We start from the raw sequence: 17,766 nt of genomic DNA on the forward strand, positions 1-17,766 counted from the left end.
GGCGGGCGGGGGGCGCGGCGGGCTCCGGCGGGACGGGGGTGGGCGCCGCCGCCGCCCCTGCACCTGCTGGCGGAGCGCAGCCGGGCTCCTGCCGGGACGCGGCCGCGGGGCGGCGGTTACTGTTGTTCGCTGGCCCGGGGCCGCCACGCCCGCGGGCCGGGCTGGGGCCGGGGCCGGGGCCGGGGTCCGCGGCTGCGCCGCCTCACGCTGCCGGCCGAGGCTGGGCTGGGCTGGAGGCTGGTGGAGGGACCCGCGTCCCAGTCGGCCGCAGGTGGCCGGGGTCACGCTGGGCCTCCTCACCGCCTTGTCCCTCCGCCGCTCGGCCGCGCGTGGTCCCCAGCCCCACGCGAGGAGGCAGCCGCGCGCACGGGGGCTCTCGCGCGGGAGTTTTCCTCCGCGGCGTGTGCGGCGCGTGCGCCGTCCCATCCCATCCCATCCCGTCCCATCCCATCCCGTCCCATCCCATCCCGGGCAGGGGCTCCCGGTGCAGGTCGGCGTGAGCGAAGTTAGCCGCCCCTTGGCTTTCCTCCCCTGGGTGACGGCACACACGCATACACGTATGTACATACACACACGCAGGGTGCTCTGCCAGCTGATGTGGAAGCCAGAACAGGTAACACGAAATCCTCGTCTCTCCCCGTGCCGCTCTTCAGTCCTCTGGAAAATGCCCGGCTGCCAGAACTTTGTGGTCCTTCCTTGGCATCCGCGGCCTGCCGTTCATTCAGAAGTCATCCTGACTGTGCACCTTGGCGGGTCCTCGGTGTCGGGCAAATAATGAATCACGTGCTGGAGATGGGTTGTGATCTGAGTATTTCTGTGAACTTGAGCTGTTGAGCCAGAAGGAGTTATTAAATGACCAGCTCACTAGGCTCGCTGGAATTAATTTTAGGTTCAGTTGCGGTATATAGCTGGTAGAAAAACAATTTAATCTTTGAATTTTAGAGGCTGATGCACAGCGTACTGATGTTTCATGAACAGTATTATAATAATGGCACAAAGGAATACGAGTTAGCTGTTGTCTCCCCTTTCCCTTCTACTGTAGGTGAGGTTCATTGTGGCTACTGGTCATTTAGCATCTGTTTGAGGAACAGCGGTGAGGGGAAAATACCCAAGTCAAGCTGAGTGCATTTATATGCCAATATAACTTGGCCAGACTTCAGCTATTCGTGTCGAAAATCTCAGCAGTCTGGTACCTAATTTTGGACTACTGTTTGTTGGGTTTTTTTAACAGAAGGCTGTGATCAAATTTCTGTCTCACAGATGCTTGGCTGAGCAGTTGAGACATTAAGCAAAAAATGATTGCCAGGCCTAACACCTCTGTTTTGGAGGGAGCTGTGAAGACTTGATGTGGTTTCTATATTGGAGGTTGGCTTTTTATGTCTTCTTTTCACTAACAGCAATCAGATCTGTTAGTTTTAAATGCTGCTTTTCAACTAGAAGCTGGGTCTTGAGTTGCTGTGCCTTCATGAGAAGAGGACTAAAGTGTCTACTTCCAGCACAAGCAAGTGAGTTGTCCGGAAGGTGGTGGGAAAAACTGACAAAGCAAGCCTGGAAAGGGGAGCTGTGAGCTGACATGAGGAGGGCAAGGATGTTTCGGGTCAAAGTGACCCTATAGTTAACATCTGTCCTAACGTACACGGCGCTGTGATGCTTACACAGTACAATAGGCTTGATTTGGGCACTACTGTTTGAATGATCTACTGTATTATTTCTTCTGTGTAATTCTGTATAACAGAATTCTGAGTTTTAGCTTACCTGAAAGTGAGTACCTCTTAAGGAAATAGCATGCTTGAGTGAGTACCTCTTAAGGAAATGGCATGCTTGAAACTGGCTTCAAAGTATAAACTGTGGTGCTGTAATTCCTTGAGAACCGCTCAAAGCAAAAGGCCTGTAATGGGAGGGGAGGAAGAAGGAATCTTGGGGCTCTGCTAAAACATCTTTTAGTTAATTCCTTTCTGTGGACATAGGTGATTTTTTGGTTTGTTTCTCTGTTTGTTTGTTTCATCCCACCCCCCTTCCCCATTCTGCCTGGCTCACCAGTTTCTGAATTCAGCTTAGCAGTTGTCCGCAAATTCCACTAATTCCATCTTTTATTTATATCTGGATGTTTTCCCTTGGTTTTGGCATATTAAGATAAAATAAAATTACGTCTTGTCTTACTAATGAATATTTAGTGTAAACAACAGAAGGAATAGCTAACAACTCTGAGAACGAAAGCCAACGGCAGGAATAGACTGTAAGCATTTCAGTGCTTTGAAGCCAGCCTGTCTGCTCAGTGCATCTTTTATTCCTGCAGCACTGCCTGCTAAAGAGGACGTATATAGCTGCTTATTTTACTGCATCTACTACCATTGATGCTAACAACAACGTACAGGAAACAGCGTTAACCATTGTGCAGTGGGACTCCACAGAGTTATAACGCAGGTGGTCTATTTGAGCTTTTAGTAATGAGAAAGTGTTTCAAATGTAGTATTTTGAATATTTTCTGCAATTTCAACTGAGTGTTGTAGGAGAGACATTGTATCTTTTTTTAGAAGGAAAGAAAAAGTACTAAGATGTTTCCTTTCTTCCCTAAAGCCGAGTAGTTACAATACTGAGCAGCATTCTAGAAACAAAAAGGTTTTAGAAACAGAAAAAGGAATTCACAGACTTTAACTGTAGTGTTACTATGTCTAGAGTTCTGTCTCTTATTAGTGGATTCGGTTAAGTGCTTGTGCTGCTTTAACCTTTTAAGGAAAAAGAGAAAGTTATTGAACACTAGCAAGCAGTTTTCTTCCTGCTGGTTGTAGAATACTGGAGTTAAATGTGTAAATGAATTGGTTTTAAAACACCTGACTACAAATTGCTTCTCTCTAGTTTAGTTCCATTATCTTGATTTTGATGGTACTGTCATCTCACAACCCCTGTCTGGCAGTAGTAATTGCCTTTTTCACCCAAATAACTTCCTCTGTGTTTAAAATTAATGGGCCTTTAAGTGTTAATCTTTAATGTGTTTATGAAAACCTGAGGGTTACAGATTTATTGTTCTTCCTCTAAAAAAGATGAGGAAATACAGGCAATGTACAGTGAGTACATTGAACTTTGACAGCTGAAGCTATTCAAATTTTGACCTAGGATATACGGAACAACAGTAACCTGAAGTGCAAATGGAATTCTTTCCTTTGGCATCCACATGTCTGTACTCAGAAAATATAAATTTAATTCAGTAAACTATATGCAAAGAAAATAATTATTCTTACGTCTTCCTTCTTGGGTGTCTCTAACTCCGGTTAGTAGAACTGTAATGGACTTGGAGTAGCTACCCACTCCATGCTTTGGGAAAGGCAGAATCAGTAGTAATTTGCAGTTTCTGACAGTTGTTTGTCAGAACTGTTCTTGATGAACTTGGATGTTGAGATCCTTTTGGGGGGTTTGTTCCGTTTGTTTTATTTTCCTGCCAGTTTGTGATTTGGAATTGCATGTAAGAAGGAAAGCGTGAAAATTTGACAGTGCTGTGACAGATGTTTTTAGTGAACATACCAACTGGGCTGATGATAGGGTTATCCAATAAATAGGAATTAGTTGTATATGTTCAGTTTTGATCCATAATTACATGTCACTGATTTTAATTCTAAGGTTTTGCTCAGGGAATCCTGTCTGAAAATATAGCTTGAGTTAATAATTTTGAAGAAGGAAAATAAATTTCCTGTGGAACATAGAAACGAGCAATAAGCATTTTCTGAACTACTTCAGTGGAGGGAAAGGGAGGAACCATTGCCACCTGGTGAGTGATGTGCCTGATTTGGGAAAGAGTTAGTGACTTCAGCACAGTTGAAGAGGGCGACAAGTCTGGAGAGCTTATAAACCACATATTTGTTTTTGAGGATCTGTCCACAGCTACCTTCATTATGGAACAGAAAAACATGGAATGACATCCAGCTGCTAAAGATGTTAATAGTCATGGAAGATTTTTGCTGGAGGATCAGATTGATTAATGCTGAATTGAGTTTTTGAGTCTGTGTAACATCAGTGGAATGGAATTAAAGCAGGATAAAAAGCTGCTTAATTCATCACAGTGTAGAGGCAGAATTAATGCATGCCCTGTAGGCATGGCACAGTATCATCAGAGGATCAGAAATGGGAGAAAATATGAAGATAGAAGCTGATAGAGGAAAAAAAAAGAGAGGGAGAAAAAAATAAAAAAAGATGAGGCCCAAGACTAGGTCAGCTGGATTTTGGATTTGAGCTCTTTGCTCAGTATGTTCTCCAAATGGATCAAAGGATTTATGGTACTTGCTGATCATGTCTTGTAATCACCTACGTTTTTTACAATGTACTTATATTTCTATAGCCAAATATAATATTGCAGTTGGCTGTTGTCAAATACCAGTTAAATACCCTGTCTGTAAATTGGCTGCTAAGGCAGCAATGGACTTTGGTCAAAGCAAATTTGTATTTTTATACAGTATTTTGCAAACCCTACATTTTTTCCTTTTCTGAGATCCCTGGTTACTTTATGAAAAGTTTCAAAACTGACTGCTGAAGTAAAATTGGCTTCTGAATTTGAGCCAGCAGTACTCCTGTGCGTTTCCCAAATTTCATTTGATTTCTTTCTCAGACTTTCAGAGGCGGCTGCCATTCTCCACTTCTGAAATTGAATTGAAGCCTGTGTTAAGTATGACTGATTATCTCTCTGTGTAGTGCCAAGTGTACTACCTATAGGTTTTGTGCCTTGAAATTTAAACCATGGCTTTAAGTTGAAAACATAAGGTCTGTTAGGAAGATACAATTACTTACTATATATGATTGTGTTTTCAGTTAAAGATTTAAACACTGCTTGATACATAGTGACTAGAATAGATGTTCTTGTCAGGGTGTACTCTGTCTGCTAAAAAGGATCTGGTTATACAGCTTCTCTAGAAGTAGTCTTTGCTCTGCAGTTAGTCCTTGTGACTTACAAAGTAAATGGGAAGTTTGTAAAGAAGAACTATTCAATTCTTAGTCATAGTCAAATCAAAAGGAGTGGGTTTGTGTGCTTAACTTGAAAGGTACCAAATAGCAGCTTGCTGCTCAGTAGGTGGGCAGTAACGTAGTTTGATGGGCACAGGGTTAAAATGAATTTACTGAAACATTCACAAATATTGTCAAATCCAAATGTATGGGTTATTGATGACTACTTAAGCCAACCTTAAATCTCCAAGAAATACTCCTGTTACTTTTGTTCTGAAGCGAAGCACTGGTGGCAAAGTCTTGGTGGTGTTTATTGCAAGCACTGATACTGCAGACAACAATAGAACACTTATAACTATAAAACATTTGTATGTGTAGAGAGCTGAGTTAAATGGCATCTATAGATCAGTGGCTTAGAGCTTCAGATATGCTATAAAGATAAAATACACTCTTAGTTTTGTGAATCAGGTCCAAGATATTAAACTGTGTAAAAGTTTGAGAGAAACAGCTATTTATGGATGTGGCTGCAGAGTCTCTGAATCAGATGTATCTTATGTTCCCATTCCAAAGTTTTAAGTATTTAAAAAATATGCATAAAATATGGAAGCAAGAATTTTTATATTCACTTCCATCAAAGCTGCTTTTAAAAACAACCGTTTCTCTAGTCTTTTTTCTCTTTTTTTTTTTTTATTTTTTTATTTATTCCCCCTCCTGCCCCCCCCCCCCCCCCCCCAATCTAACCATTACATTTACTGTTCAGGAACTTTGATTTTGAGTTTAAAAGTCAAGCAAAATTTAATATTAGAAAACGAATGCAAATTCTTTACATGGATTTTTATCTTCCAGAATCTTTGGGGGGTTTTGGTAGCAATGTGTCTTACCACGTCTGTAGCTACATGGAGACAGATGCCTACTTAATTTTTTCCATGGGTGAGTGAGAATAAAGATTTCTAGAGAAAATTAGCCATAGTTAAAGAAGTGGGAAATCCATTTCTGTCACTGAATTAAGGTCTGACCCAGTGCAAGGTGCCTAGCAATGTAGCTTCTCTTGGCAAACTGATTTGGTGATGGAGTGGTAGCAGGCCGTTTTGAGATATTGTGGTGCCTCTTTGCTTGCCAAGGCAGCATTCCTAGTGCTGCATTGGTTGTCTCCCAGTGAGGAAGACTACCAGCAAGTGTGGGATGAATCCCCCAAGCTTCTCTGGGTGTCCTTTCCATCCTGGATTTTTTCCTGTCTTTTGTAACACAACTTTCTGTCCTCAGTCACTGTTGTTTTTTGCAAGGGCAGGCAGTTTAGCAGCATTGACTACTGAATGTGCTGTTCCTGATTCTGGCTGCCTGCAGCTCAGGGCAAGCAGGGAATGATGTTTCTGGCTCAGGAAATTGGCACCTACATTGGCTGAAGTCCCGCATATGTCCCAGCCTGATCCCTGGTTCTGATGAGCACCGTCTGCAAGCTGTGTGATGAAACAGAGAGGCTCTAATTATGTGATAGTCTGCTAGTGGCTATAACTGTAAATGGCATCCTGATGCTTTAGCAGTGGAAGGCTGATTCTTAATGAAATTGGTCCCTGCAGTAGCTCAGGCAAACAGAACTGTAACTTTTTAATGATTTCTTGAAGACAGGTCATGGTTTTATAATTATCTCCATCTCTAAATGTATGGGAGTATCATTCCATTCCTCTCTCAATCAGTTTTACCTTGTTTTCTCCCTGATCATAGAAATTGCTTAACAGTTGGGATTGGTGTGTCCTTGGTGTTTATTTTAGTCATTATAGACATAAATGCTTTTTACCCTTATTATTTGTATGCTATTGGACTACCAGTAAGTGAATTTGCAGCGTGTAAGCTGATATTTATTAATGACAGGATGCACAGTCTGACCTACTTTTCTGTGCACTACCAGCAGTGAATATAACCCCTTGGAAGAGAAATGAGAAAACTGCCAGGAAAGACTGGTATAAATGATTCACAGTAGACTATATCATCAAATACTATTGAATAATATAGCTAAGCTGTATCACTGAATCTACTGAAAAATGTAAAATTTGTTTTAAATAAATACATCACGTGCTGTTCAGAAAGTGGGGAAACGTTTCTTTGATCAAATCCAAAATTAAAGGAGGGGTTTTTTTTTTATGTTAGAAAGTTATTTTCCATGCACTTAAATAGTGTGATTTTAGAATTATAAGCATCTGGTGGTTATCCTAAAATGTCTTTGTATCATGGTCATTCTATAAATAGAGAAAGTTTAATTTTTAAGAGAAATTTAAGAGATAGTATGATTTATAAGAGGTTTTTTGTTTGTTTGCTTTTTCGTATTTTGTTTTCTGCTGGTCAATTCTGCTACCATTGTGAAAAAACAAAGAAACAAACAGAAAACAAAACCAAACGAAATGAACCAAAAAAAACCCTTTATTTCCTCCCTGGTCCTGTGTTATTGCAGATGTCTGTCCAATAGTTTCCCACACATTATACCTCCTTCATGGAGCCTTCATCAAAGGTGATTTAAAAAGGCACAAGCAGGAGGAGTAGTACTTCACTTTGTGAAAAGCTGCAGGTTGTTGGATATCTTGGATGTTCCCCTGTGTCACCAGCGCAGCCAGTCTCCTTGTAAACACCAGCTGCAGTAAATGTGGAGAAAAAAAGATGATAAGATCGAAGATACTTGACATCTCTGTTCAGCCTCGCCTCTTCTATTTCGGTGTCTTACAGCAGTTGCAACTCAGGAGCTTATGAAATAACTCTAAGTTATATTCAGGTGGTAAAAGAGATTAAAATGACAACAAGATGTATCAAAAAACCCTAGTTCTCACTCTGCTGGGATTAACTGGACATCTTTGGGCATTTGCGTTTTAGCCTTCATGGTCTGCAGCTCCTGACTGTCAGGAGCACTTTGCTTCCAAGCTAGACGCCGCAAAAGCTGAAAAGACAGTCCACCATGCAGGTGCAGATGCCAGAGAGTGCATTTGTCTCAGAGGTGAACAGAAGATTTGAAAAGCTGTAGGCTTGCAGTCAGTTAGAAGTTATTAAATCATGGATTTATTAGTTGTGTTGGTCCACTTACAGACATGTGGAAAAGTTAAAAGTCTCAAGCACGTTAATTAAGAAATTTTATCCAGCGTTAAGGGGGAAGAAATATGACAGCTGCTTTCACAGCAATGTTCTATGCCATTCCCATGTTTGGAGAGAAAAATACCCCAAAATGTTGTGAAAGGTTGGTTAGGTAGATTTTAGTTTGAAATTGGTGATTCTGCAGTGTATGCTTGGCTATGGGTTTGTAATTAGCAGAGAGCAGTTACTCCAAGAAGACTGGCAAAATTTCTGCACACCTTGCTGACCATACAAGGAGGAAGAAAATCAGAATTTTGAGTAGTGGCTAGTTTGTCCTAATCTGAGAGCTCCAGCACTTTTAGATTACATATCAGCTCTCAAGATGTCTTCTTTTTTTTTCTGGTGAATGACTGTTTACCTACAATTTTACAGTTCTTGTGCATTATTGTACTGCAGCATTTCTGCTTCTCCGAGTCAAATGTATATACATGTTCCATCAGCTTCTCTCCTGCAGTTGTCTAGATGGATATTCAGCTTACCGAGTTCTAAAGATTTCTCTTAGCTGAACTAGAAAACTGAGGGCAGAATAGAGTTTTCTTTACAGTGGTTTATGCAACTTCTGTGGCGTCTTTCTGGTTTTTGTAAAGATCTTTCTAAACACAGTTATTTACCATCTTCCCTCAGGTAAGGTAGATGCTCTTTTTGCTAGAGCTATAGTCAGATCTCCATTTTACTAGACCTATTTTAGGATTATAGTTGTGGAATAATTCATTTGTATTTGAGAGGACCTTAGCTCATCTAGTCCCACCTCCTAATCAAAGCAGGGTTAGATGTGAGGTCAGGCCAGGCTGTTCAGGGTTTTGTCTGGCTGTGGCTTGAAAAGCTCCAGAGATGGAGCCTGTACAACATGGCTGGGCAGCTTGCTCCACTGGTGGACTGTTCTCATGGTGGAAAAGTGTTCCCTTGTATCAAATCTGATCCTCTTGTTTCAACTTATACATGCTGGCTCTTGTCCTTCCACCCTGTCCCATTATGAAGAACCCAACTGTCTCGACCTCCTTGATGCCTCCCTGGAGGTCCTGTTAGGTCCTCCCAAAGTTATGTCTTATGCGGGCTGAACAAGCCCTGGCCATGCAGCCTCTGCTTAGAGGATGAGTGATCTGGTCCCTACCAGCTTGGTTGCTTTCCCCAGGACTTATGTTGTACTGGGGGGCCCAAAGCCCCACGATGTTCTGGTTGTGGTCTAATGAATGCTGCGTCGAGGGGGATAAGCCCTTCCCTTCCCAGGCTGTACCTTTGCTAATGCAGCCCAGGAGGCTGGTGGCCCTCTCAGCTGCCCAGGTGCTGCCCACCAGCACCCCCACGTCCTCTTCCACGGAGCTGCTCCACCCAGCAGTCCCCAGGCTGTATCGTTGCAGGGGGTTGTTTCTTTACAGGTGCAGGATTTGGCCTTTGCCCTCGCTGAATTTTGTAAGGGTCCTGCTGGCCCACTCCTCCAGCCTGTCTGGGTCCATCTGGATGGCAGTCCTGCACACAAGCATTTCAGCTGGTGTCCTCTGGGTGGTGTCACCTATAAACTTGATGAGTGTTTGCTCTTCCAGAGCATTAGTTAAGGTGTTGAGCAGCGCTGGCCCCACAGTACATTCTGGGACTGTGCTGGATCTCATTAGTGACTTTCACTCTATCAACAAGGCCTAAGTTTAATACATCAAAGTAGGATGGCGTGGCTGCTTGGCCTTTCAGTAGGAGTTGCCTTGTGGCCGCTGTTTGAAGACCAGCCTTGTGCAGCCATTTTTATTAGGAAAGCAAGAGTGGATGAGAGATCCATATAGGTACTCTCCTCTCGCTCACAGCTGTAGGTGCCAGTATATTACGGTTTTTAGGCCTCTTAATTGGGATGGATAAATGTGTGGTGGAGTGGTTTGGGTGGAAAGGGAAGAGCACCATGAGGTTTTGATCACTTCGGAGTTTCTGATCTTTCAGAGATATCTGTTGTGGGGTGGTTAGTTTTTTTTAAATAATGTAACCAAGAGTGGAATATAGGTGTAAGAAAAAGATGTATTATTTTTCATAAATGCAGTGACTGATACATGATACCAGTGTACTCCATGTCTGACATATTTGCATCTTTCTTACTCTCTTACTATCCCTGAATCCTGTAATCTGTAGGCAGTTTCTTAAAGGAAATGCAGCTTTTGTCTACTTTCAATTTTTATGCCTTAGCAATCTAAAGTATCAAAAAGTACTGCTGTCAAAACCAGTTCTGGAGTCTGACACCTCCACCTCAAGAACGGAATGAACAGTAAAACCTGTACAACCTCAGTTAAAGAAGTTACTGTTCTTCAGAGGTGGCTTTTCTTGGGGCTAAGCTTGGGCAGCATTAGATAGATGAAGGTGCTAGTTCTCAGGAACCAAGCCTGGGAATGGGAGCTAAAATACCTTGTAAGCAATTGGTATTGTCTACCTATTTTTGTGATGAATGTACACAGCATAAAAGCTTGATGGTGTGGCTTTCTGTCTTTGGTTGAAAAACAAAAGTTCAAGATATTCAGTTATGTCATTTGCTATTTAAACATCATTTTTATGCTTTCCTTTTTTCTCATTTTTCAGTGACAATGGCAAATATTGGAGAAAAAGGTAAGATTTTTATTAGCTGTTTATAAGTGGGATTTATATATCAGGGCAATATAGTAGCTTACTGGTAGAACTGAGAAACAGACCTAACCTGTTTTAAATAAGTGTATATTTTGTGTTCCTCAGCTCCTTTTATTATCCTGCTGTTCCTGAATATTGCTTTCACCATTCCAAATAAAGATGAGAAAAATTAGAACTTTGTACTCTTCTTACTGGCTTTCTGAACTGTCAATTAAAATAATCCTTATATTCTGGTTTTAAAAATTTTTCTTCATAACAAGGAAAACTCTTGTAAAACCAGGACTTCTAAAGGTGAGCAAGGTGCATGTTGCACTCTGCACAAACTTAACTGGGAGGTGAATTTTTTCTGCAGTTTCTTTTTAACCAGCATCTTTGAAGAAACAGAAGAATCCTTCAGATACCTAACCTTTTCAAAAATAATAAAACTACCTGATTAGCTGTTATGAGAGCTTCTACCCCAAGACTGTAGCATGTTTAGATTGCTTTTGCAGATAATATTTTAATACTACAGCACAACATGGAAATGTGAAGTGTGAGGCTGTGGAGCTTTTGGAGGGAAGGGGTTGGGGGTTAGGAGGCAAACTATGCTTTTTTATACTTGTGTAATTCCATCAGGTTTTATTAAGTCATTTACAACTCCCTCACTTAGAAAAAGTAGTTCCCAATTAAGAAATACTTGCTTGAAAAACTTTTTTCAGTTCAGTGGTCTCTTCCCCCTTATGAGTGCATAAGTTTATCTGCAAACTTCATCACCTGCAGGCTTAGAAATAATTCTAGTTTCTTGCTGCTCCGTAGTGTGTGTGGGAGATCAGCAAAATGCATTGAGGAACTGTAAATTTCCTTATTTTTAGCTGCTCAAACGTTGGTGAGCTTCAGCCAGTCAGGAGAATTTTACCCTGGCTGTACTTCTGCCCTAAGTGTTTTCAGGGATGAAAACTGAGCAAATGGGGCTCAGCCCTACTACAGGTTGCTGCAAACTTCCAGACAGCTCTAGCTACGCTAGCTATTTGTAAATGGGTTGCCTTCAAGCAAGGGATACAGTGGTTGGTTGGTTGGTTGATTGGTTGCTTGGTGGGGCTGGTTTTTTTTTCCAGAAAAAGTATAAAACTGGATTTCTGCCTAAGGAGCTGCGGATAGCTCTTATTTATCTGTCTTAAGGGAACTGAGGTTCATATGTTGGATTCTCAACACCCACAGACCCAGCGGAGCAGCTAGGGAACCTAGGGTTTCCATTGTGGTGCAGGGAAACTGGTTTGTAGGTAACCTGGGAGAAGTGACCAGTTGGGACCTGCGCCAGGTTGGAAGACAGATGCAAGAGCAAGCAAGAAGAGCTTAAGTTGTGTGCAGACTTTAATGGGGAAACATGGAATAATGTCTTTAGGCTAGAATTCTTCCTCCAGTAGTCTTTTTATTTTAATGTATGAAAAAGGAATTTTCTTGTCAATCTCAGTTACCATTATTCTTACAACAATAAAATATAGATGCAGATTAGTAAATGCGTAGTGTACAGAACTGGTGTAACTTGCCCTAGCTTGCCCTCACTTTATGCCATGAATATACTGTTGTTTTAAAAGTACCGATTTTTGAGTTTGAGTAAATCAGCTTTTTTTAGAGTTGACAGAAATATTCTCATTAAAATGTAGACTGTTCCTGCCAGACGCTTGCAATAACAACATGGTCATTTAGTGTATTGTGCTTGATGTGGAGACCAGTTCTATTACTTATACTGATGAGATTTTTTCAGTTTATAGACATGGCATATGGCTTTTTTCCCCTGTCATCCCAAAAGATTTGTACAGTGTTGCTCCTCAGATTTCGTTAGCTTTTGTTTATTAATTTTTTAACTGCCTAGTGACTAAGAATAAATATTTACTGTGTTGCTGCTTTTTTGAGTAAACAAACTTCAACACCAGGAGCATTTATTCAGCGTTACTTTTGAGGCAAAATTACCAAAAATAAGAACATGCTGAGCTACTGTTCCTGTATTTATACACACCATCATGCATGTGCTATGGAAAATTCTCTAGCACTGCATAGCATTACATATATAAAAACATGGGCTAACAATATGAGGGCAGTATATCAGATTGTGTAGTGAAAGTACACGTTTCCCTTTATGATTTCTTTGACTACCCTGCAAATTAAGTTATATAAAGACTATTTGGCCATGTAGCTTCCTTATAATCTTGAATTGTCTGTGATCTGAGTTCATCTGTATAGCAGGGAAATATTTTTCACTGTTGCTTTCCTAGCTGTCCTTTATTTGCTGCTTCCCTGACTGAGGAAGAAAAATCCAAGGAAATACTCTTCCTTGTGCGTTAGAGCAAGTTAATCAGGGGATATGAGTTTTGGATTCACTATTTACTGGAGTGAATTGCTTAGTACAGTAAGAGGTTTTCAATGGAAACACCTACCCATCCGTGGCAGGCTGTTTGGAAAAGTTAATGTTACCTTCTATATTCTAGTAAAACTACTCATCATGGTAAATGTTGATTGGCATCTATTTTAAAAAAATCTAAGAATAAATCAGTGGCTGTGAAGAATATAAAGTGGTGAATGAACATTCGAATGTAAAGAACCTGCAGGTTTTTAAAAACCACCCTACTTACTGTCCTCCCTCTTAAGCATCCAGCAAAACAAATTAACTGGTTATGGTTACTGCTTAGGTGTTGTATGCATATCCACTCAAAGGCTCCCCTTGCTCTAGTATTTCTTTAGGTAGCTATACTTCTTTCAGGTGGGGGTGGGTCGGGGTGTGTGTGGAGGTGTTGGTGGGTTTTTTGTTTGTTTGGGGGTTTTTGCATGGCTAGCAGTCTCCCTACATGGCTTATAAAGCTAAAAAGCAGAGATGCATCAGTTAAGTAGTATTTAACAAATGCATAAAGGGAGAGTGCTTGCTAAATGATTATGGGACTCTAATAGGCTATTAACCATTCCCTTCAAACTTTTGTAATACATGTAGCCTGTATCATGAGTTTCCCCACACAGTCTGTATTTGTCTCATGTAAAGTTGCAGTGCAGTATTTTTGTTGCAAAGCTTTTGCAGAGCCTCTGTATCTTACATCTGTTGGAGTAACTATTTGTGATATGTACAGCATCCATTTGTAAGTACTATAATATCACTGGTCTGTTTGTATTAATTCTGTTCCTTTTTGATTTTAGTTGTGTGCCTGGTTGCTTACCACATATTTTTCATGCTGTTCGTCTGGTCATATTGGAAAACAATCTTTACGCTACCAATGAATCCTTCAAAAGAAGTAAGATAAACTTAAATTTTGTTTCTGAAATAGACTAATCAAATGCCGGATTTTGTAGTATTTGAGTAACTTAGACTCTGATCTCATGTAGTTTTACGCTGTGTAGAAAAATACAGATGGTAGTTACAGCTTCTTAGTAGAAGTAAGTCAGATTGCGAACAGTGTAATGACCAAGACAAAAAAAAATTACACCTTCTCAAAGTTTTAAAGGTTTTTTAATATCATTTTAAAATTAGATAATATTCATGATATTAAGAAGAAAAAACCTCTCCACTTGAAAATATGAGTTACTTGAACTAGCAGCTTAAATCTTTGCATGGGAATATAGTACTTTTGTGTGGGGGAAAAAATGTATTTCTGTGCGTTTAAGACTTATATTGCCTGTCAGCATCTGTCTATTGTCCTCTGAATGAAAGCTTCCTCATCTGTTTTGGTATGAAGGAACTTGGGGGTTGTGGTATGAGCATACAACAGGTAAGCTGATGCTGGGAAGCCACAAATGGCTAAGCACGACGAGACCTAGTATAGTACAGCTGCATGGAAAAGAGATCTGAGTAAATGTATACCCCAAGTCTTAAGTCCAGCTTGTACAGAAGTGTTAAAGAAGGATCCAGTTGCTTTGGAGAATATTAAGGTACAAAACCAAGTTCAACATGATGTAGCCTCAAGATAATTGCTTTTAGTACAGTATTGTTTATTTTTAATTTTAATTTCACGTTCTTTCTAATATTAAAAAAAAAAAAAGAAAAAGAAAACGGTCAGTAGCCTTGATGAAAATCCTCCCCATGCAGCTTGGTACAACCAGCATAACTTCTTGGCCTCTTCCATCCTGTCTTTGTACAGAAACCCCACAATCCTCAGTAGGTGCAAATTTACACAACCTCTGATGTCAAAATGAATCATGCTACGGCTGCTCTGAAGTTTGAAATATCCACAAAGCCAATACTTATTTTGACATGGACTCATAACTCTAGCTCACGTAACTACCATGTCAACACAAAATAAATAGCTTGTGATTTCTACTGTCTGTTGTGCACAGGTTCTTTTCTGAATAGTTTTCATTCACTAATAAGATATGTAATTGTGGAAACAAGTAAATAATTCAAAGTAATTGGCAGCTTCCTTGAATTTCACACTGCAGTCTTTAATACAGCTAGAGGAAGAGAGGAGCACAATAAAAAGATAATTGGAAGGGTTTTCAAATCACGGGGCTGATGCCAATAAAAGACTCCCAAAACATTTTGACAAATCCTTAGTAATTATAGTGGGATTCCAAAGCCATCATACAATGCTACTGAGGAACTTCAAATGGGATATTAAAAGTATTTAAGTTGGGTAATAGAAAGCAATGTGTAGTGTTTCTGTGTTCTTTGAATTTACACAATGTTGCTGGCAGTAAGTGACATCTTTGTTGTTCCATGTCTTTTTCCTAATCTACTAAAGCAGTATTTTTAAAATTTAATTAGGGTATTTTGTAATGTTAAGTTACTGCTTGGCTTTCAGTTCTAGAATGAAGTCTCTAAATGTAAAAGGATGTATTTTCAGCTTAACTGAACTGACTTACCAACTATAGCAAATACTGGTTTGAAGACTGAAAACCAGATAAATATTCTGCATTTTGTTTTCATGAATACTGCAGCTGGTAAAAACCACATAGCCTGTATATTTTTTTTTTCTCTTATTTCAACTTTTTACACGTATGAAAAGCACTAAAGTTCTGGCTGCAGTTTATCTTTAAAAGACTTTGAGGGACTTCACTTTAGTGTGTGCCTTTCTATACCTGTGTGTACCAGCTATATACAGGCATTGCATGAAGGTGGGAGAGAAGATGGGTTTCCCAGGCAGGAAGGTTTTGTAGACTTAGGACTACTCTGAGAACCAAATCAAAATGATGGAGCAATAGCTCTGTGTACATCAAACAGGAAACATTAAGGAAAAAAAGTATTCTGAACTAAGTTTCTGCAGTGAGAAATCCTATGTATCCTAATGTAAATCAATTCAGATGTTGGCAAGAGTGTGTTTTCTGGGGAAAAAGTGAAAGGTGACCTGAGAAACTCACAGTAAACAGTGAACCTCCAGCTTCTGCTGCAAGATTGTGAACTTTGTCAGAAAGGTAGACTGGTGCCTCCTCTATGGAGGTGAGAATAGGCTCCTAACTGTATGTTTCTTCTTAGTTTTACATGCATCACTTTCATTTAGGAAAAAAAATAATATTATTGTAATAACTAGCCTTTCTGTAGACATAAATGCTACACAGAGAGGGCTTCTGTTTCAAGTACAGGTCAGAGACAGGCACTCTTCCTGCCAAATACAAAGTTCTTTTCAGAGGTGATTTGGTATCCTGTTTCTCTGATGGAGATACCAAAGACTTCTGTATCTGCCTGTTTCTAGAAGCCACAGTGACAAAGCTGACTATGTTGCTGTGTTGCAGAGGACTTTCAGAGTATAAGAAATTTGGACTACTTCATTTATACCGTGCATCTCTTTCAGTAATTTTTACCCTCTCAGCTCTTACTAGAGCAATGTTTGTTGTTGCCATTTTGGGCAGTGACAGAAATTGTCCTTTTATTCAGGAAGATGTTAAGTCGTGGTTATTCTGTCAAACAGGACACCCATCTCTTCCTTCTCTCAGCCATCTCTGAAGTAAAAACACACGCTAAGACCTGCATGAAGAGAACAGCAACTCTCCAGTGGCAAAGAATAAAAGGGAGGATGACAGACACCAGAAGAGAAATAAAACTATCTTTTCTGCTATTACTAGTAGTGTATTTTATTTCAGTTAAAGACTGACATACCTCACTTATATTCACTAGCTAATATTTAGTATTACAGAATTAAATCAACTGACCTTTCAAAGTAATGGTAAGCTCTTGATCCTCTTCTTAAACAGTGTCACTTACTACTTCTGGAAGCATTCAGCATTGCATCAATACCAAATCAGAAATAATCTTAATTTTGTCTTCGGTTGCCATAAACAAATTAGTGGTATTAGGAACACAGGTTATTTGCTGTAATACCTTGTAGATGCTAATAATCCATCTTTATATAATGAATATTTATGTCTCTTTACATCTCCATAGCTACTTAATTTAACTTGAGATTTGCTAACATATCTTTGATTTTTAAAATTATTCCAGTTTCATCTATCATACTCAGACAAGGAGTCCCTAGAGAGAGAGCCTAGAGGTGAATCCCAGCAAGAAGTCTTAAGACGGGCAGCCAAGGATCTTCCTATCTATACACGGACAATGTCTGGAGGTAAATAGGTGTTCAGGGGACCATCAAAGGCAGGGTCTTGATGTGCTACCTAAACTAATAAAATAAAAAAATTCAAGGGTTTGGATTGTAGGGAAGAATTGCTTTTTATACTTCATAAAATAACAAAGTGACCCAAGAACTTAACTTTAATGTAGTTTTATGCAGCTACATTTACTCAGTTGAAAAATTGTTGGAAAGTAAATTGCTGCATACAATTTAAGATTTCAAAATGCAGTGACAATGCCTTGCTAAATGTTTGCAAACTGACACGAACAGATAGCTTGTAGTACTAACAAACTACAGCAGAGGCCTTAGCAGTGTTTAACTGCATAGATTTCTTCTTATATATGTTAAAAAAATTAAATTAATCACTCTCTGCATGTCATGTATCGGTAGATAGATCACAGTAAGAAACTTATCGGTTTACGTGCTGGTTGTTCAGTTGCAAGACAAAAATTCTTCCAAACGAAGAGTTAATCTTAACCTACTGATATTGTAAATTTGTGAATGCTGGCTAGCTAAGCAAATCCAAGAGATAATCTTATATAGTAGATTAAATCTGTTAGAATAATAGCTTAAAATAGCTATATTGTTGAACAGTCTTTAAAGGTTT

The 17,766-nt window shown here is 39.9% G+C and overlaps 1 protein-coding gene across 2 annotated transcripts in view; it reads left to right on the plus strand.

The window, feature by feature from the left end:
- The window catches only part of ZDHHC2 (zinc finger DHHC-type palmitoyltransferase 2), a 35,801-nt gene that overhangs the window by 239 nt on the left and 17,796 nt on the right, over positions 1-17,766 (plus strand). For both annotated transcript variants that reach the window (XM_055722857.1, XM_055722866.1), the window contains exons 2-4: positions 10,594-10,620; positions 13,801-13,895; positions 17,033-17,153. In XM_055722857.1, the coding sequence (XP_055578832.1) occupies positions 10,594-10,620; positions 13,801-13,895; positions 17,033-17,153 (243 nt within the window). The remainder of the gene's footprint in view (positions 1-10,593; positions 10,621-13,800; positions 13,896-17,032; positions 17,154-17,766) is intronic.

Source organism: Falco cherrug, chromosome 1, assembly GCF_023634085.1.
Source record: "Falco cherrug isolate bFalChe1 chromosome 1, bFalChe1.pri, whole genome shotgun sequence".
Lineage (NCBI taxonomy): Eukaryota > Metazoa > Chordata > Aves > Falconiformes > Falconidae > Falco > Falco cherrug.